Below are 22,167 nucleotides of genomic sequence, written 5' to 3'. Positions count from 1 at the left end.
AACCGTGAACATCCGGGATTCTTCGGAAGATTCCCAGATGCGAGTTTCAAGAAGTCGACATTTTAAACCAAAATAAACAGATGTAAGCGTGAAAGAGGCCCGTCAATAGACAATATCGTAAATTGATGGCAAATTCTGACAGATTCTGTTGGTAACACGTCAAAAGAAAGATGAATTTCGAGTTTCTAGTCGCCTTCTTGTTGTCAGCAAGGAGGTTATCAGCTATTCTTTTGTACAAAGACATCAGTGAACAAAGTCAAATTGCTTCGTTTTGTCCAAATTAAAATCTACCAGGACCGTTATCTTGAATTAACCATTTGTAAAATCTTTGTCAACTTTAGTTCCCAGACAATTTCTTGAAACCTATCTCAAGAATCACACACACTGTTGGTCTTCAAGTGCTTCCAAACCACCCCCTTATAGACAACGGTTTGCCCCTTAACTCTGAGGAATGTCAGACGATATGGTAGTGAGTTGGCGCTACTTCGTGGGGGAATGTATTCTTTCCGGACTTGGCATTGCCGAAAAGGGGGAAAACTCGTAGCCAGCAGGCCACTATCTCTCACCGACTGACAGAGATCGACGACCTGTGAATTTTTCCCGCGCAGACAGAGAACATCCCTTGCCAACCCGACGAGTTTGTAACCTCGCCCCTCATTGGCCCTCTCGCTGCAGGTGAGATTCCTTACTCCCGAGGCACTAAATCTGTCTTCCATACGACGATAAGGTTGCAAAGTTTGGGTGGGCTCTCTGATAAAACGACCAAAGGGTGTCTGTTGTAAATAGATGAGAAATTGAATATGTGACACTTGTGAGGAAACATAGGGCTTCGGTCAGGTGTTGGAAAATGGGGCATTTCACGCTGTGTCACTTGAGTTATTTGGTCACTGTATTGACCTAAACATGTTGTATTTGTTAGTACATTTACCTGTCAGTGCATTTTGAAGTACTTTCGTGATCTTTTTATATAAAAAGAAATACATTTCTAAACGTCTGAGACAACTGGTGATATAGGCATTAACACGAACTGATTCCTATACCAGAAAATACGTTGAATTGTTCTCACTCTTTCTACGAACAGCGTTGTTTCATCGACAGTTTTCCGCTTTTTTGATGCAAGAAAATTTAAACGTCTACCAAATTTGCTTTCGTCTAATTTATGGCCTTTGTGAAATCAGTAGAATAACTTGATAATGCAGTGATTTTCCCAGAGCTTTGGTGTCAACATTGAATTGTTTGTTTTCCGTCACTTTACCCCACATGCGCACATAAAACCCTCCCCTGTTGTGTCAATTAGCCGTGAGGTGCGGTGTTTAACCAAGGGGAGGTCACTGTGCTAAAGCTCAGTACAAGTGTCTGAAAGTACTTTTTAAATGCTTATTTCATAACATTTTAGGTCCAAAGTTGAGAAAATTCTCGCGAACAAAATCCTTATATGAATGACATGTACAACCCCTTTTTAGAATTGTTTCATAATTATTTTGTATAGATGATAAAGTGTGCAAAAGCAAGTGCTACAGTTCGGTACAGGTGTCTAAAATTACATTTCAAAGGCCCATTTTGTAACATTTTGGCCCACAAAATTGAAAATATTCTCGGGAACAAAACCTTTGTGTGAATGACATGTACAATTAGTGTTTAGCATATTTTCATAACTATTTCATATTTCTAGTATCGGTACACTTTGCAAAAACAAGCTTCACAAGGTCAATTAAGTTTCTGAAACCATCTCATACTAGATCCTCTTGTTCTAAACAACAACATACCGTATACTGGTTTGAAAGATCACAGTTTTAAACTAGTTCGTATGCATGTGGTGCAATGTTCTTGTAAGTTGTAACTGACCTCCCTGAAGATTGGTACTATAATGGTATGCACTAATGTGTGGGGTTGATCTATGATCTATTGAGTGGTAGGAAAATTGATTTATGTATTGTCCTAAGTTACAAAATAGACCTTTAAAGTTTAAGTGATCGTAGGTTGCGGCTTAGGCTATGATCCTATTTACATCAATGTAAAAAGAATCTATAAAATGCGGCTGCTATTTCATAGTCGTGATTGATATGAAGAATCCGAAAAGTCGACTTTCTCAACTGACTTTGATGTGGGTCCAAAAATGTTAAGTCAGGAAACACACGCAAGTGACTAAATTTGGCCTTGGTTGTTGTCCAAGTTAAAAGTGTGGGCGAAGAGGAATGAATGCAATGTGCGTGAATCACGCGCTAATTATCTCATCACTCGTCGGCCGCCATGTTGGGCTCTATTTTCTTACACCAATCTTGTCACAAGATATCCGCTGGACTTACAAGCAGGATTATGTCCTGAACAACTCGAATGACAGGTCATTTTCTCTGCGTATTGTGTCATGTTTTGGAAACTTATTCAGTTTCCAGCATCAACTGAAAGATGTGTATGGAGACAAAATACTGTATGCGCCATTGGATACCACCATTTCTGTATATATTCCCGAAAGGGTGGCATATATAAACTACATTATACTTCACTTTGTACTCTTTGTAGGTGTTTATTTTGCCTTTATACACAAACTGCAACGTTGAATCAACGGAAAGAAACAACAGTCTTGACTGTGCTATTGTATCTGATCTGTATTTCTTCTTTTTTTTAAGATTGCAGTCACAAAGACCAAAGACGTAATATTTTTGCTACAAGTAAAGACAGTAGTCGTGTTTACGTATCCCTGTATCATATCTTCAATGGCAAAATTTGAATGTCCCTTTTCTCCCTTTTTAAGGATCAGTACCACCTCATTAGATATTAGTATCCCCTTATGGTATATGTAAATATGTACCAAAACAAAATCCAGGTACAGGTACAGGTGCGGTACATATACAGGTACATCAATTTAGGTACATGTACCTACGTATACACAACTTCGATCGGTCAGTCATCTTTTCTAGGGATGAGTTTTCATCTTTGTATATGGATTTCCATATCTGATTATCAAATTACGTCCATTTGTAAGCTTTTTTATTTTATTTGCAACTGCAAGATTGCCAAAATCGTCATTTTGGCCACGGAGGCATTAGTTTAAGAAAGTGGTGTCCACTAGTGATTTAGTTTGAACATGTCAATTCAGATCCGGACCTGTACCATATCACTTTTACAGGTACAGGTACAGATACACTTGACATTGAGGTTTTGACTTGTAGCGAAACAATCTTACAGGTACACGTACAGCTGAAAGTGACCTATGGACCGGTACCTAAGCAATTTTACAGGTACAGGTACAAGTATAGGTACAGGTACGGGTACAGGTATAGGTATAGCTACAGGTACAGGTACAGGTACAGGTACAGGTACGGTACAGGTACAGGCACAGGTACGGGTACGGGTACGGGTACGGGTACAGGTACGGTACAGGTACAGGCACAGGTACAGGTACATTTGAGGCCGAACCTGTACCTGAAAAATTTTACAGGTACAGGTACGAGTGCAGTCATTAGGTCATATACCGTAGCGTGATGTGGTGTAGTATGGGGGTACAGGGTCTAATGATTCTCTAACAGCGAGGAAGGAATGTGACACCGAATACCGTGCTGCTTGTACATCCGAGCGTGACATGGCATTGGCCACGCTACTTTTCGCTGCCACCAACGTTTGTGTTCAGCTTAGATTTAAACCCTAGCAGATTCGTCAGAATGCCCACGTTTTTAGTTTTGCCAAGAAGGTTACATTTCTTGTTTAGTTTGTACATATGTATGTATGTTTATGGTTTAGCAGCATATTATAGAAAGCTATGATTAGATTGTCATGAACTTTGGTATGTCTTGTCATATTGAAGAAATAATTTGATTGTGGGCCACGTTGTGACTACCTTGGTACTGCAGCAGAACCTCCGGCTTTGATATCTCGTGTTCTGGCAAGCTTCGGCCATGCTTTTTGAGTGATGGATAGTCCTTGTGCTCGGGAAGAACTGACCAAAAGTTTGGCCCTCTAGGCACTTTCTTCGGAACTGCAGGGGTGTTTCATAAAGTATGTTACCTCGAATGCGAAATTTCCTGCCGTTCCCCTTGTTCTATTTTCACCTGGATTTAACTCGTGCGAAACCAGGTCATCCCTATTGTTTATTTTGTCATGTTGTTGAATGGAGGGACTCGAGTGGTATGGCTGACAAAACAGTTCACACAGCACCCCCCCCCCTCCCTCACACACACACAGTCTCTACATTGAGGCCAACTATGTTGGCTATAGGGGTAATAATTTGCCAGGGGAGTTTGAACGCCATAGGGGAACATTTCAAAGAAGGATATGTTGCCTTTCCCGCATACTGACTTTCCTGGCCAATAATCCATCATATATTTGCATATTTTTCCTAATATACATAGTATCATAGTAATCCATACCACCGTAGGAAGGCCTGCTGAAGGCTACCCCACTCGTGGAGTTTCCATCGGGAAAGTTCAAAGGAAATTCTGAACTTTTGTGGCCGTTTGATTAAAATCTTCGCGGTGACCCAATAATCGCGAATTCATGACACAGGGAATAGTTATCCCTTGTGTCATCATAGTACTACTACTGCTAACGCGAATTCAAAACACCGTTAAAACCTAAAAAAATGACTTCGAATAGAATAGATATTGATAGCCGTATGAAAACGACACCAGTAGTCTATATAGCTTTTGACAAATGCTCTATTTTGTCAAAGTTATATTCTAAACTTTGTACATGATAAAATCCAACTACTTGATGTCGAGCAGATGTTTTGTTGTCTATAACCTTGTCCCTTACCCTACTATTCTACTGTTTTCAGGAAGAGTAACTCGTAGATATAGCTTCCCTACCACTGTGACCATGACAGTTTTCTCATTTTAGCAAAATTTGGCCACATTGGCTTGATTATATGGATCCGCGTACGCATCAATTTTCGTCCCTTTTGTGACCATAAAAAAGCCTCCCCACCCCTGTGACCATTACAGCTTTCTCATTTTAGCAAATTTCGGCCACATTGGCTTGATTATAAGGATCCACGCGCATCGATTTTAGACCGTATAAAAGATAGTTTGCGACCGTACTGCATGTAGTACTATAGATCGTACAAAACAGCTGCAAAAAGAGCAAATATAAAAAAACGCCTTTGTAACATCATCGGAAGGTGACCTTGACTCAGTGTCGTTCTGGACAGGTTGAGCTCTCATGTCTTCTCGCGCTTTCTCGTGTGACCTGTGACCATATGCTCTAATATTTTGAAATCCATCATGACATGCCGGAAATGAGAAATTCCAAGCGAAATAAAACTCTAGTCGTCTATTATGCGCACCCCCACTCTCCTATGGAGATAATCCTTGTGGTTATAGCATCTAAAAGCGTCCAAAAGGTTGAAAAGTAACGTTTTTGTCAGATGGAGTTGACCTTGAGTCAGAGTCGTTCTGGACCGGTTGAGTTCTCGTGTCTTCTCGCGCGTTCTCGTGTGACCTGTGACCATATCCTCTGATATACCGCAATCCATCGTGACATACCGGAAACGAGACATTCCAAGCGAAATAAACCTGTATATATATAGTTAGCTATTTTGCGCACCCACAGTCTCCTATGGAGATAGGTAACTTGCGGTTATGGTCTCTGTTGAGGACAAACAGTACATGGCTTTTACCTTTTTTAAGATGGATATATATTGTCAGTGCCGTTTGAGGTTGAGTATGGCAATGGGTCCGTTTGTTTGTGGAGACCATAAGTGAAGATTTAAAAAAAAAAATCTGCAATAGCAAAAAGCTATTTTGATGATAGCCAGTCTGTCTGTGTGTGTGTGTAATCACTTGACCAAATGACATCATTTGAATGAAATTCGCTTTTGGAGACTACAAATGTAAATTCAATTGAACATCAAACATCAATAATTTTCGGTCAACATTTTCGGTCAATATGTTCAAGTTTCATTAATTATACATACCTTGGGAACCACAAAATAATCACACATGTATTGTCAACATTCATCTAGCATCTTTAGGATGCTTTTAAACTCCGATATTGGGGTAATTTTACCTCTACTGTAAAATTAGTTCAGTACAAAGCTCTATTTTATACCCTTCGTGGCCTCACACCAGAAGAAGTTGTCCTCCCCTTACCTGTACCTCACCTGTGCCCAGGTGTGTTCAGGTGTGTCTTAGTGTGTTTGCTGTGAAGACGTTCATCTTAAGCTCACAGGAATCACCTGCGTGTTTGCAGTATCTTAGGTTTCCTCAAATCTCCTTAGTTGTCGGGGTCCGCTGTACCGGGAGGTATTAACGTTGACTTAGCACACTAATCTTTCCTCCATTCTTCCTATATATGTAGTTTTAAGTCTCCGTATAGTAAGGTTCTTTAGGCACAACCAGGGATTACTTACTTCCAACGTTTCGATGTCTATCAGACACCATCATCAGGGTAGAATGACTGGAAACAGCTTCTTGCTGCTACTTATAGCCGATGTAGGTGGCGCTGCGGCAGCAAGAATGCCGTCCCAATCATGACTCAGCTTGTATCCCCCTCGCTCGTCTCGCTTGTAAGAAGTAAGAAGAAAATTGGAGATTCTGTAGTTTTTTCATTGAATAAAATTAGGAAAGACGTTGCCTGAACGCGAAAATTAATGTAAGATTTAAACGTCTTTTAAGTGGCATACAATGGTATAAAAAGGTATTAATTTTGCTACCTGGATGACCCAATAGTTCTACGGAATCACCGATGCCTATGCCACCTGTTGCTGTATATGACTAAATGGATAAATATGGATTGACAATTTTCCCACTTAGTTCAACGGCATAGCTAAAAAAATTGTGCAAATTTGTCTGAAAGGGCCAAATTTGGCACACATGTAATAGGATGTCAATTTTGTGGACTTAAGTGCCATTTTCAGACTAAAAATGTATAGTTTCTGCTTCTGTACAGGTCTTTAAAGCAACGGAAGAAGAGTTCTGCTGTAGTACCATACCAATCCACTAGGGGGGCAAAAAACTACCCACAATCTAAATATAAATACTATCCATCCAGGCATTCTAGAGTTATGCTGGTACACCCACATTCATATGCTACCGAATACATCATCATCTTGACGAAGGTAGTCTCGAATAAAGTCTCAACTCTCAAAGGTATTAAGGAAATCGGGGCATCTATATCAACATCCCCAGGATCCTTCCGAAAATAATTTCATCAGGTTGGTAGATCATAGGACATAGCAATTTTCTTTTACACAACCAGTTATTCTCACCTGCTGACGTTTCGATGTCTGTCAGAACTCAAGTTAGAAGCTCTGAGGAAGATGTCTGACAGACATCGAAACATCAGCAGGTGAGAATAACTGGTTTTGTGTAAAACAAAACTATGTCCTATTCTCAGGACCCCATTGAAAACACACTCCAGTGTCCCTTTAAGTGTCGTCTTTGCCCCCGATCTTTTTTCGTGTAGAACAGCGTGCAGGAATGCGGGATCCCCTTGTTGAAACGCCCCTTTGTTTACCCCGAGGGTTCGGTGTTTTTTCAGCCCCAGTCCGTGTCTGTAAACGAGCCCTGGTCGCGGACTGCTTTGATGGAGTTCTCCGCGGGTGACGTGTTTTGAGTCGTAAACAAAACAGAAAACATAGTCCCGTTATATAAGGTCCGTTTGAAAAAAGACCTTGTCTTTTGTGTCCGTGTAAAGAAGGAAGGGCATGGGTTTAGCACACAGCTCTCCAAAAGGCAGTGCCAGTATACAGTCAGTATCAAACCTCTGCACAAGGACCACCTGGCTAATGTGACATTTTGGCTTGTCCCTTAGATAATTTTCCCATTGACACAAGCAGTAAGAACGCTACCTGTCCATGTAGAGCATTTTCTTTTGGTCTTCTGAGTGGTCTTTTTGGACAGTTTTGATGGAATTTGTAAACTTTAAAATTTAGGAAACACCCATTATATTTTCAGTCTTGCCAGGTGCTACGGATAAGATGTCATGTAGAATTCTCATTGGCTTAAATTTTAAAGAAAAACACAAGGCGACTGTGTGCGTTGTTTTATAGGATGAGAATAGCACATCCCAACATGCTGAAACTGTGCTATTTTTAGCCGATGACAAGACAATTTTCACAGTTCGGAATGTATAGGCATAGGTCAGGGACAAGGTTTAAGGCTGAACGCTTATAAAACGGAGAAACTCACTGGCTGCACCTGTTTTCATTCAAGTGTTTCAGTTGCGTTTCATTGCGCTCATTATTCGTAATCGGCCACTCGTGCGTTTTCGTATCTTATCGGAAGTGTTCGGGTCAGCTGGCTCTGTACAGCTGCGATGGTTCTCAAGAAATGAGAGCTATTGTAGAAGAGAGTTTGGTTTCTTTACGCGTGTTGGAAGACACAGTCGAGCGTCACACCCTTTGCGAAGATACAGCTCTTTTAGTCTATCTAGGTCACCTGTAAATACTCCAGGTGCCATATTAAAGACTTGCAGCTGAGGGACTTATTTCTTTTGCTCGGAGATTGTCTTATAGCTGTCTCACACGAAGTAGTGTCACCTTTAGCTGAGTATTGGATTTACCATGTTTTTTTGTATGTCTTGAAATATCAGATAGCCTGGGTACCGTCCTCGTTAGGCTACGCTTGTGCCTATCTAAACTTATACCAACTTGTGTTGGAGAGAGCTTACGCAAAGGAGGATGACACTAAGGCTAGAATTTTCGATAACGTTTTCAGAATTTCAGGACATTAGAATAGGGCGATTTTAGATACAGTCAAAACTGCCCCAGAAGAATTACAATCTGGTCTATGCAGACAGGTGTATACTATAGACATCTGGATATGCGTGTGTCAATGGGAAAAATTGTCCAAGTGAGCAGCAAAAAGCGGTCACACTGGACAGGTGTACAGGTGGTAACTACTCATTAGTACATGTACAAATTTGACTGTATATCAATGGACAGGTGGTCCTTTTGTAGAGGTGGTCGCTTGTACCGGTTTAACTTTTTATTCTTGAAAATGTGGCTGATTCTCAAGTCCCTCTATCTGTAGTTTGCGGGAGGTTAAGAGTGTAAACAGACTTGACAAGCGCGCCCCCTTGCGGGTAAACAGATTGCATTGGGGACCCATCTTGCGTGACGTCGGGCAGCATTCCTGAGGTGGTCGATAGGGGTCAATTACCGGAATGATTGACAGCTCCGTATGACGACCTATCGTTTGGATGGAGATATTTGAGCTTGCCAAATTGGATTTGTGTGACGCATATATACATTGAATATGATCCATAATGCAAAAGTATGACATGAATTCGAAAGACAGCAAAATACAAAATCTTACAATATGCACTTTTTTATCGATGGAATTTGCTTACGATATTAAATAGAGTTGCCTCAGATGAACTTCAATATAACTGCATACACATGTCTTTCTTCGTGTAGTTAGAAAATCATGTATGGCACGGACTATCTAAGTTTCAAAATAAACGTCCACTTATTTTTTCTCGCATCACCTTTCAATGCACCATTTAGAAAAAAAAAAGTTTCTTCTCTTCGCAATATTTACTTCAACTGAAGCCAGCCGTATTCAAAGAAAATATCCGAATTCTAAGACATGGCCTGGACGCGCGCTTGGTACGTTGCTAGGTGACCCCGAAGACGTCGTTTATTTTTACGCAAATGTTTTTGAGATTCAGCGAAACGGAAATTCCACTGTGTCAAAGTTCACATCATCCGGATACACAGTTCCTTAAATGTACAGAAAGAAGTGTTTCAACTTTTACAAATTACAAGGACGATAGAATGCATCGTTTTCTGGCATATAAATAATGTTTTAGATGTTAATTAAGGTGTTATTTATTGTGTGTTTGTTTATCATCGTCTCTAGCATAACTCTGTTTAAATTTGTTTATCTATACATGTTTTAGAAGTGAAAAGATTGAGATAAAGATAAATCAAGGCAAAGTTTTCTTGTCAATGTCTGGGCATCTAACGATTGCATGTAGCCCTAGTATACTAGTAGGGCATGAATGAATCCATGAATGAATTAATGAACGGCTGGATGACTGAAAGAATGAATATACTTCATTCATTCATTCAGTAGTTCATTCACTCAGTAATTCACCCATTTCCATTCATCCAGCCAGCCATTGATTCATTCATCCATTCTATACACGGCAATGCTTAATGCTTACAATTAGGGTAGTCTCGAAGCAGACCCTACGGTGCCTTAGAGATACATGTAGTATCAAAGTTGGCCAAGGAGTACAGCCGGCCAAAGGGAGGTAAACGGGCACCCGGTGCCAGATATACGCCTTGGCCAGCTTTTGATACTTTGAGGGAACTACAATTAGGGAACGATCATTCTTCCAAAAAGGCATTTTTCCATTGAACGGGTCCGTATCAATGCGCACACGTTCGTGATTTCCACTTTGTAGGACCTTTACAATTTATTACTTTGTCCTCGAATCTTGGCACGGGTGGATATTCTTGGTCTCCTGTAGGGTTGCTAGTGGCAGACAGGTCGCATGAGGAACATCCCCTCCCCCGTGTGGGATATATGATTAGGCCACAGCAAGCTAAATTTTATGGATGACATCAGCGCGCTCATTAATTTTCGCATGATTTCAGAAGAAAAAAAAGATCTTTTTCCTCTTTCGGGATGGTCAGGTAGACAGAAATGGACAATCATGTTGTGCTGTAACCTAAGTGATTATACTTGTAGAAGTGACACTAGAGAGGTAGCCATGACTATAGTTTCAGAAGAGAAACTTGTTGGATAGTTGTAAAGGCGCAACCAATATGGAAGCCATGAATGTTGTTGCCAACTTGGCAAGTGATACCAGTGTACTTTTAATACACTAGTTCACTTCTTTGATACAAAAATGAATGCCTTGTTAGTTGTGATGCCACGCTGTGTCACTTCAAATCTTGTTACGACGATTATGGTGTCTATTCTAAAAATAATAGCCATCTTGTTTGTTTTTACCCATCTTGTTTTTATTTTCGCCCAATCTCATTATTTTTGCATTATGCATAGGACGACGTTTATGATGTCTATTCTAAATATTTAGCCATCTTATTTTTTTTACCTATGTTGCTTTTATTTTCGCACTATCTCATTGTTTTTGCATTCTGCATAGGATGCCATCCATAAAATTTACTTGCTGTGGCCTTACCACTGCTTCAACCAGGACCACGTGTGTATCAGTTGGTCCTGCCACACGAATTTGTCACGTCCAATCTGTAGCCGTAATCGCTGGTGTCTTGTCGAAATGCCCGTGTGGTTTAAATCTCCACCTTGGCTCAACAACAGCTCGCGATAGACAGACATGGCAGCGATAATGAAGTAAATATGTTCTGCCCCCCTGAGCCCCCCTCCCCATACACCTAGCACACATGCAGCTATAAATTGTCACTTCTCCATACCAAGTGTGGAATATATTAAACTTAATTTGGAAAATGGCGATGGTCATCATGTTTTTGAGCGTGTACCAAAGGTCTCGCCGATTCTCGTTTTGTATGTCACGTGAACGATAGCTCACCAACAACACCCCTCCCTTGCACTAATATGTTATTTTTATAATTCATTGTCATGTATTTATGGTTTTTGAGAGCGAGACAAATAAACAAAAAACACCCCGAGAGAGACGATAGTGGAATGGATATGCTCTGCCCCCCTCCCCCTACACCTAGCATGATATTACTTGTTAGTTCTTTGTGACAAATATGGAATATAACTTAATTATTACCTTCCCCTAGAAGTTTATGTTTTATGGTCGCACATGTATGTATGCATGAATTTAAAAGGCGTAACTAAAAAAAACCTGTCGATAGATTGTCGTGAACTTCGGAACCTGGTTTAAGTCTTCTCCTATCGAAGAGATAATTAGATCCTGCTCCCCCTTGTGGCTTGTCTTGGCACTGCAGTAGAACATAAGGTTTTCTATCTTGTGTATTCTGAGCAAGTTATGTTCTTGATCTTCATTGTTTTTATGCGTTTGTTTGTGTGGGTGGGTGCACGTGGCTTGTATGAAATTAGCGATGGTTATGAATGTTATAGTTTTTTGCTTGTACCAAAACTCTCGCCGATTCTCGTTCTCCAGGTCACGTGAACGATAGCTCACCATGGACATTGACGAGTTGACGCGCCGACGAGAGGAACGGCGCAAGCGCAGAGAAGAAGAAAGGTGAGAATGATGTTTGATTTTACTATACTATATAAAATACAATCAGTTAGTTCCAATTTTTATCAAAAAGATATATAGCATATGGCCCTTGGGCATCTCAATTATGCAAATCTGGTTATGGAAACGTTCCTGTTTTGTAAATATGAAAAGTTCATAATTTTAACGTTTTCCAAACTAAATATCCCCGGCCCTTGCGTGAACATCATTGGTATTTTTTAGTTCAAAGGTCAACAAACCAATGTTGTGGACCCTCAACCTCAACATTCTATCAATCACCATGACAGCCCACGTGTAAAATCTTTGAATATTGTGAGGTGCGTGCAGTTTTCTTTTGAAATTCCGATGATGATTTGTTTCAAAAGTCCCCTCTTCGCCCAATACAGTCTTCAACTGCAGGGGGATGTTTGCTAAGAATGTGCAAGAAAACACCTAGTAAAAGGCCGCGTCTGTGTTAAAAGACGGTACTGGTATTGGATAAATTTGAACTCTAATCTTTTGCAAGAAGAAAAGTCAACCGGTGGTTTCAATAAGATAACCCTCGGCCACCGACCGACCATAACCCTGAACCTACCCGGAACTATCAAATTTGGGGATTATCTCCATAAAACATGGGATCTAGTGGAGGAGTAAATCTCAGCAATAAAACCCCACCCGTGAAGTTTGGCTAACCCTTAGACCCACTCTTACACAATACATCTGGTAGACGAGGTTCAAAGACCTGCAATACTAGAAAATCTGAAAATAAATCGTAGTAGGAATAGGACGGCAACTACACTAAGATGCTACGGGCAGCTTTTAACTTAACATCTCTTGGAGAACACATCCTACAAAAAAAAAAAACTGTTGTATTGAGATCTACCACCGTCATCTCATTATATTAGTCATACGAGAAAGAAGGCTGAGGTTTGCTGGTCACGCATGGCGGAGTAAAGATGAGATCATTAGTGACGTTCTGTTGTGGACTCCCAAACATGGTCATGCGAGCAGAGGTAGACCACGTAAAACATATCTACATCAACCTTGTGAAGATACTGGCTGCTCGACTGAAGATCTGGCCAAGGCTATGGAGGATAGGGAAGGATGGGGGGAGAGTCATGTCCATCTGTGCAACTAGCACGCCCGGATGATGATGATGATGAATAGAATGAATGAAGACCTCTATTGCACATTTTTGCCCCACTAAGCTTAGTACAGATCACACGGTAACAATCATAAACATTTAACATCGATAACAAATGGTCTGAATGGAACAATCCAAGTCAAGTCGCTAGCAATAAGCTCCTTCACACTTTCGAGTACGCAGGTGCATCGCCAGGAATTGTGGGTGATGTAGGTCTTTACCTTTGATATATTACCCACAATTCCTGGCACTGCACATGCGTACTCGGAGGTGTGAAAGAGACGCCTCAATTGCAACCATTTAATTTTAGACACCTTTTCATAAAACGATTTTAGTCCAGTTACAACTTTCTATTTATATAGCTTTTGTTTAGAAACAAACAAGGGGTATTCGTAACGTTATGTGTACATCACGTGATGTCTGTGAGAACGGTTCCTTGTTCATGCGATTCAGACAGAAGTTGGTCAGATATTCCGCACCAGTGGTTTCGTGCCAGTTTCTTTCCGTCTCAGTCTTTGCGGCTTCCGGCGGCTTGTCAACATATGCCGTACCGTACCCCTAGTCAGACACACCAAATACCGACACAGATACTGCAGATATGGCGACATGTCTGACCGATTTGTTGTTCTCTGTCGTTATGGCAACCACGTTTGACCTTGAGGGGGAGGCGGGCATTATTGAAGTGAAATTTTCCAATTGTCCTTGGATATTATTTTACCTTGATATGTAACCGTCATCAACATATTATCCATCAATAACGGTTTATAGAGCTTGTGTGCAAACATTTGTAAAAAAAATATTTTCGGAAATTGTCACATGGCAAAAGCTGGAATCCGTTGTAAAGATTTGTAACAAAAACAACAACTAAAGCTCGTCCGATAGCCTTTTTGAGGCCGTAAGAACTGTTGGTTGTTACCCACTGTGTCTGTCGACAGCCGACAGGAGAATCCATCATCTGGGCCACAGAATTGGAAGGCGGAGCCCAACCCTCTCCTTCCACCGACTATTACTCCACATACCATTTTTTACACCTTGGGGAATGAGGAAAGTCGTATAAGTGCCTTTTTCAAGAGCACAACATCGGTGGCATGTTAAGTGATTCTAATCCAAGACGTCTGGGTTTGGGGGGGGGGGGGGCAAACGATGAAACACCATAACTGTTACAACTTGACTCAACTGTGCTACGATGAAGTTCAGAGAATGTACAGCCAGTCTGTGGGCCGGCAATGCTCTCAATGAACCCAAACCAGATGACCTAAACACTTACATGTACATGTACATCTGTAACAAATTGTTGAATCTACTGAAGTTTCAAACGAGTGTTTTCATACAAAAACCCTGATCCTCCCCCTCGCCGAAGTATTTTAGGATCTTCTGCCCTAAAAAGAACAAGCGAGTGGTTTGTAGGTTGTTGACATGGCGAGCATGCGTACTTGGTCAGGCTAGCGCTCAGCGTACAGATGCAAACAAACTCAGGAAACGAAGTCAGACGTGAGAGATGGGCGGGCATTACTCTTCTGACTCTTGAAAGTGTATCAGAAGGACACTCTGTATATCACCTTTCAGCAATGTCTAAAAAGCCATCTTACTGCAGGGGCTTCAACGCAGGGAGTTTGGCCAAGACTCCACAAATCCTGGGTTCGAATCTTGTCATGCTACCGATCTTGTGCCCTTAGGAAATGCACTTTCACGACTTTCCTCACTTTACTCAGGTGTAAAGTTGGGTACCTGACATCGGTTGGGGAGGTAAAAGGTGGTGGAAGGAGAGGGATGGGTTCCGCTTTCCAAAACCGTGCCCTACACTCAGTGGATAACAACCCACTGCCCCAACGACCTAAAAAGGCTGTACCTCATGAAGCCTGTTGTTCTGTTTATGTGGCACTGTTGAAAAAAATTTATCAAATTGACTGTAGTGCCACATTACCCTTGCCGGCCTTGTCTGTCCAAAATAAGAAAATGTGCTTTTCATCAATACATGCTGTATACGTATATATATCAACCCAGCCATGGCCATTGATATGTATGGTTTGTTGTGTATCTGGAGATCAACGTATTGGACAATGACCTAAAGGATTTAGAAATACACCCAAAAAATCCATACGTTACAAAAATCATATCTATATTTCTTCACCATTGTTTATTTAACTACTCCTTTGGCAGAAACCATGAGCTTAATATGGCATTCTAGTATATCATATGCGTGAATATATGAACGTTAACGATTCTAGCCATTGGCATAAAAAGGATCTGACAAAAATATAGATAAAATTCCAAACTTCTGGTTTTGCACCATATATAGTATACACCCGTGAGAACTTTTTACAGAATTCTTCAAGCTGCAAGCTTTCAGGTCCATGACTAGGGCTCGTTCCTCCAGTTCTCCCTTTTATCTTCCCTATAGATTTCGCTTGTAAATTTCCTAACCAACCCCCGAAGCCGTTTTACAAACGATAAACAGGTGGTCCTTGTAACCGTAACGACCCTTGGGACCTTTAAACGTTTTTTCTGAGGTAACCCACCCTCTAGGACATCATAGTCAGCGAGTTTTCCCTTCCCTGCAGCTAAACTTTGTACGTTTGATAGCAGGTGTATCTAACTATGATCGCACAGGACTTAAAACAAACTTTCTCGTCCTGAGGAATGCTTGGATACAAGCCAGCGTTGTCAATGTCGCCTTATGGTCCTTCCCGGGTCTGACTTCCAAATTTGGGCAGTGGTGATGTCAGGAGAAAATTCTTGAGGCGAGCGCAGGAATCTCCTTGTTCAAACAGTCTTCTAGACTTTCCGGTAAACTTGTGCCGAGGCGTTGTGCGGAGCGCTAGCCGGGGAAAGGTGGCTGTTTTTCAGACGGGAGAACACTGAAGGAAGCCCGCTCGTGTCTTGAGTCCTGTTCGGCGCTTTGCAAGGTCTTTCCACCGGAGCACTTGCAGCGAGATCTCTGGAAAGACGATTAAACGTGAGCTAAGCTCTTGGCGAGGCGTTGCTGTGAACCTGTAGCTCTATCATGCCTCTGGACAGGTTTGTTTTGCTTGGGCTTTTCCCTGTCGTATACATGTTCTATCCGCTTGTTTTAACCGAGGTAAACGCAAATACCCGTGTAAAGTCTTGATAATTTGGCGGAGTGTTTTGGGTAAAGGAGGGAGTTTGTTTGTGGAGTCTTAGAACGATAAGTTATGTTGAAGTGGGAACGCGAGTGCTGCCTGTTTTGACCGTGTTAGAGATACATGTAAATATCGCCGCCAGTATGTCGTCCGATGCAACACAATGGGATATGACTCAGTCAAGACCCCCCAGCCCTCAGGCTAGGAGATGTGTCCGCTTTGGATCAAAACCTTTCTTTTGGCTCAGTTATTCAATTAGCTACTTAGAAGCCAAAAGGTTTAGATAACTGCGTGTTTTGTCTGCGAGTCGTGCCAAATTGGGGTTAATTTAGCGAAGAAAAGTGGCTACATGAGTTGTGCCATATTTTCCCCAGCCCTCTCCTCAAGAGTAAGACTGAAAAGTGGCAACGACAATTCATTTCGGCGGCGGCTGTTTTTGATGTGTTCCTGGTGCCTATAGTGGAAGCCAAATTCCTGTCATGTGCGGAGGAATATCTTGTTTGTAAATTGTTGTAAGTGTGCCATGTAAGCGTCGCATTTCTCCACGCCTTCCGTGCGTCCGGCCTCGCCGGCTGGGAGTCGTCAGATGTCGTCTGAGCGCGCGAGTGCGGGCCCCCTTACCCTCTTCCTATCTTCTAGTCTCACAAACAAACGTCGCCCTTTTTGGTATCAACTATATGAACCTAAGCTGATCACAATTCACCCCTTTGAACGCAGAGAGTAACTGTTTCAACTGGGCACATTAACCACATCCCCCTTTTGTTTTGGAAAAATGACTTCCTACTTCTAGAAGGTTTTTGAAGTGTTTTTGAAGTCAGTCTTATAACGTTACATATGTCCTTTTGATTCGAAAACAGCTTGCTAGATGGTTTTTGAAGCGCCTCTGAAGCCACTTTTATATTTCCTTTGCTTCGGATTTGAAAAATGGCTTTGTAGTCGTTCTTTGAAGCGTTTTTGAAACCACTCTATTACTCTACTTGTACGTACCCTGATCATAATGATATTTTACCTCGTTTGATTATGTTAACAACAATATTTGACAGCCTCACTTCCGCCTCTGAAAGCATAGGTTGACAGACAGGTCTAGATCTCCTTGAACCATTTTTGCTGTTCTTTTATATTAGTTAAAACCTTACTGTAGTAGCTGCCTACCTACTATGTTACACATATCTATTGTATGTAAAAGCCTGACAAATACCAGATAATGTAAGCAAGTGAAGAACACGTAGAGATGCTGGCGATTGGATCTGACGGTGTCCAGAGCTCGTGTTGCTATGGAAACGTATCACGTAGTTTATCCCCTAAATTTTGGACTCAAGTGGCAGGCCTTTCCTTTCAAAGAAGCCTACTACTTGTATGGTGTCACCTAAATCCTTCAAAATACTTCTCTATCCATGAAAATTTTGTTCCACTCTGTTTACAATTTTTGTTCCAAAAATCAAGTAGGGTCTGAACGTTTCCATTTTATCTTATTATTTTGTTTGGTTTTGCTGGAGAAAAAATCTGTGATTGAGACTTTGGCAATCACTTAAACGAGGTCTCCTTTAATTCATTTTTCACTATGCTCTAATGGGGATACTCTCCAAGCAGAAGTTAGGCTCCATCTGTTTTTTGACGTTTTCTTACCCTTGGTTATTGGGCTTTCTATTTTGTACCGTTTTCTTTATGACCGCGAAACATTAAAACAACGGTACAAAACAGAAAGCCTAAAAAAATACGAAAAAAAAAACACCGGAGCCTAACCTCTGCTTGGAGAGTGCAAAACTAGGGGGGGGGGGTGGAAACTCGGATGCCTGCCATGTTCTAACATTCAGAGAACTTTCCCTTCATTCCGCCGAGCATCTGGTCCGTACTAAGCTGACACATGAACTTGGAAATATTTGGGAGCGAGTCAGAAGGTCCTCGCGCGAATTAGAGGCAGTTTATTTACAGCGGCATTGAAGGCCCGTGGCATTTGTTTCTGTCTTTCTCGAGCAGTGAATTTTCTAGCTCGTTTCCGTTTGTTAGCGCCCCTGGCTAGTTGCAGAGTTCTTTACGTCTGTAAAGGTTACGATGCTTGTGGTTAAATCCAATCGGCTGGGTGGGAGGGAGGTGTGGGTTTCTGTGCTGCTCTTTAAATTTACTGTCAAACTGTAAAATACTAGTTATATCGCTTTGCTGGGTCTTTACAAGCGTTTAGCAAGTGTACAAGGCATGTGTCCTTTTGTGCTGGAGTCACTTCAGGTAATCTGCTTTTTACATCAACAAAAACGTTGTGGTCTTATGACAAGATTTTGCATCTGGTCGTCAAATATTTATTTTACGGGTTTTGAGGCATTTAAGCCGTTTAGCAGCATGTATAAAGGTATGTGTCGTTTTATGCCCGAGTTTAGCCATTTTGATTGAGTGATCTGTCACTAATTTCGACAAAATATGCCCAAAATATGCTTAAATTCTTAGTACGAGGTTCACCGTTCTTCTCCAAAATATGGGATTAGACTAAAACTAGCGTCACATTTGCGTGCAAACATTCGCGGCATTTCTTCACGAGCACAGCCGCTTGATATTGAGATTGCGGGTTTGGACATCATTCAGCCCCTACGAGGCGATTAGAGTCGATAAGAAGGTGTTTTCTGTCCGTGGTTGAGCCAAAGCCTACGTAAGCACACCCCGCTGAAAGGTTTGCTGTCAGCGTGGGCCACTCGGAGCTTGGTGCCAACTGTGTTGCTCCGTTTGTTGCTGTCACAATCCGCCGGGACGTTCCAAAACGTAATGAGAGGGGGAGGGGCACGGGAGGGGAGGGGTTAAGAAGTAATCTCCAAGCAGATGGCAGAGGAGTGAAGCCGGCCTATAGGACAGTGTTTGACAGTGGCTGTCTGATGACTCCATTTGGCCAGCTGTACTCCTTAGCTAGCTTTGATACTATCTTACGCCACTAGAAGATCTGCCTAGAGATTAGTTAAGAATCACCACAGTTTCATTTAACAACAAATTTTCAATAACTGATCAATAGCTTAGCGCAAGTTTGAGACAACCTTCATAAAGTGAAAAGTAACCACATCTACATAAGGACCACCCGGACAATATAACATTTTTGGTCTTCCCTTAAAGATAATTTTTCACATTGACACAACCATTAAGAATTTTGTCTTTACTGATCACCAACCACATAGACTACATGTAGATTTTATCAGTCCCCTAAGTGGTCTTCTTGGGCAGTTTTAACATTGTCATATATATTTTAAATGCCTCTTGACCTGCCACCACAGTGGCTTGTATGGGCCAGCTGATGCTGTTGAAATGGTTTTCAAATCGGCATTGTGAAATGTATTGATGCTTTACTAATATGAGTTCTGCCTTTATTTGTGTCATACAGACTTGCGGCTCAGGCGTCGATGGCGGAAGAGGAAGACGCTCTGGAGGCGGCGCGCAGGGAGAGACGGGAGCGCCGCCGCAGGGAGCGGGAGCTCGAGGAGAAGGGAGGCTCACGGGAACTGGAGGTCGCTCCGAGAAGTACCAGGAGATCTCGCGATATTTTGAGCTCCAAGGATTCGAGCGTGGATACAGAGTCGTCGCCGCGAAAGTCACGTGATTCACCCGGACCGGGAGAAAACGGGGAAACCGATTACCTTTCGCGCAGGCGCAGATCGCGTGATTTGCTAGAGGATAGTTCCACGCGAGAGATCACGAGGCGGTCACGTGATCGTGACACAGACGATTACACTTCCTCACGCCGCAGAAGGTCAATCGACGAGGAGGCAACCACCAGCCGCCGCAGATCACGTGACCTCGGGTCGAAAGATACGGAAGAACCTTCCTTCCGCCGAAGATCTCGCGAGATTTTGGATGCCCAAGACGATGACGTACCGTCATATCGCCGGCGGTCACGTGAGCTTCTGGACAATGACGACGAAACTTCGAGTCGCAAATCTCGCGAGAATACTAACGACGAGGAGCCCTCTTACCGCAGAAGATCTCGCGAGATTTTGGATGCCGACGAGAAAAAGGCACCGGAAGAATCCACTTTCCGTCGCCGCCGTTCCAGAGAGATTCTCGACACCAAAGAAAACGAAGAGCCGGATCCAGTTGAAGAAGAGGCACCTCGCCGCGGTAGGAAGTTCCCTGGGAGAGAGGACCGCAAGGAGGTAAAACGAGAACCCGAACCGGAGCCTGAACCTGAACCTGAACCAGAACCAGAACCTGAACCTGAACCAGAAGTGGAACCAGAACCGGAACCTGAACCAGAACCGGAACCAGAGCCAGAACCGGAACCACCTGCTATGGAAAAGGAAGAGGAGGATCATGGGAAGGTAAATGGAGTGATGGATCATCCAAAAGAGAACGGAGTGAACGGGCAGCATGAGGGAGGAGAAGAAGACGTAGAGGAGGAAGAAGAGGGCGTGGTCAGGAAGGAGAAACCACAGTGGGCGTCCATGCAGTTGAAGAAAACCAAGTAAGTACATCACTTCCTTATATGGGTGTTACTACCATATTTGGATATGGATGGAAATCAGATAATGTCTTTGATTGGTGCTTATCTGACTTTCCTCAGACTACACTTTCGTCCGTTCTCCGTATGCTATACATGTAGTTTCAACTTGCTTGCTTTCCTTTTCAAAAACATGCCCGTTTTGCTAAGAATACCCGTCAAAGTGCTCCGTACTTTGGCTATACAGGCATAATGTTTTGTACGCTGTTGTCTCATGTCAACTTGGTTGCTTGCCTCTTTCCCTAAGTTTGCGAAATGTATGTATGTGCTGCAAGCATGACTAGAAAAATTGCTGAAGATGTTCTTGCAATGTCTCCTTTACCCGTCTTTCTTGTTTGCCGTGGTTTATTGCATTTCCTCGACATGTTTATTCCTCTCCTGTGTCTTCTGTCTATACTCTCGCTGACTGTTTGGGTGATCAGGTTTGCCTTGGTGTTGAGCCTAAACGAGAAAAGAGAAACATGCCGGCATAACGTCTTGCAAGGTAGGTTCGACTTTGCGTCCATGTAAACTCGCACATAGCCATCTTTACCAAAATAAAAATAACCTGGGGCTTTGTTTCTTTAAATTTGTAAAATATTTTTGTTGATAAAAACAAGATAGAAAACAAGATACAGACATGTCAAATTCTTAATTTAACAACAGTACCAATTTTTTTATGCAACTGTACAAAGAATTATTGAGTGTTAATGAGTGACTTGCCAAGCTGATGAGAATGTTCACGAAGGTTCAATTCCATTCGTAAGGATGAAAATAATGTCCTGATGCAAGTTTAAGAGCAACAAAATTTCCCTGTTTCTTCTTTTTCACAAAAGCGCCCTTTTCGTATCATAAAGTGTTATAAAGTAAATGCTATGTATAGACTGAGACTGCTTGTAGTGCCACAAAAACGTGTGGATTCACCACACTCGTAGCAAGCTTTTTAGCTAGCTCTTCCTTGTTTCTGTCCTAATGTAATCTCCAGGCAGACCTACCGGCGGCATAAGGAGTGTTCCAGTGGCTCAGAGCACTCCTTGGTCAGCTAAACTCCTTATGCCACCGGTTGATCTGCCTGGAGATTATTTCTGTCCCTCCTACAACTGTTTCGTGTACATAATTGTCCGCCTGCCCTGTTCAACCTATCTGTAAACAGACCCCAATGTGTCCAGCATGTATTTGGAACAAGTGCGCTAATATATCTGTGCCCCTTCTGTTGATGTCTGTTCCGATTCCGTTGACGCATTTCGCACCTTGGGGTTGCGGGTTCGTTTCCCAAACGCGCAGGGACCTGCTGTTGTGTACACAGTATGGTGAGGAGATGTTATGGTTTGGTGCGCATCTGGCGATAAGGGCTAGCCTTAGGAGTAAGGGTGGATACTGGTATAGAAATTTCAGGTTCG

The 22,167-nt window shown here is 42.2% G+C and overlaps 1 protein-coding gene across 4 annotated transcripts in view; it reads left to right on the top strand.

Moving 5' to 3' along the window:
* The window catches only part of LOC118408255 (DNA ligase 1-like), a 52,026-nt gene that overhangs the window by 12,584 nt on the left and 17,275 nt on the right, over positions 1–22,167 (top strand). Inside the window, exons 1-3 of one of the 4 annotated variants that reach the window (XM_035808913.1) lie at positions 435–675; positions 12,016–12,099; positions 19,676–20,752. In XM_035808913.1, the coding sequence (XP_035664806.1) occupies positions 12,038–12,099; positions 19,676–20,752 (1,139 nt within the window). In that variant the 5' untranslated portion in view covers positions 435–675; positions 12,016–12,037. Of the gene's footprint in view, positions 1–434; positions 676–12,015; positions 12,100–15,970; positions 16,238–19,675; positions 20,753–22,167 lie in introns of those variants that run through there. The other 3 variants (XM_035808914.1, XM_035808916.1, XM_035808915.1) reach the window with 3 other exon arrangements.

The sequence above is a fragment of the Branchiostoma floridae genome, unplaced genomic scaffold, assembly GCF_000003815.2.
Source record: "Branchiostoma floridae strain S238N-H82 unplaced genomic scaffold, Bfl_VNyyK Sc7u5tJ_1563, whole genome shotgun sequence".
NCBI classification, from domain to species: Eukaryota; Metazoa; Chordata; class Leptocardii; order Amphioxiformes; family Branchiostomatidae; genus Branchiostoma; species Branchiostoma floridae.
The sequence above is the reverse complement of the archived record's forward strand: the minus strand, read 5'-3'. Positions and strand labels throughout refer to the sequence as shown.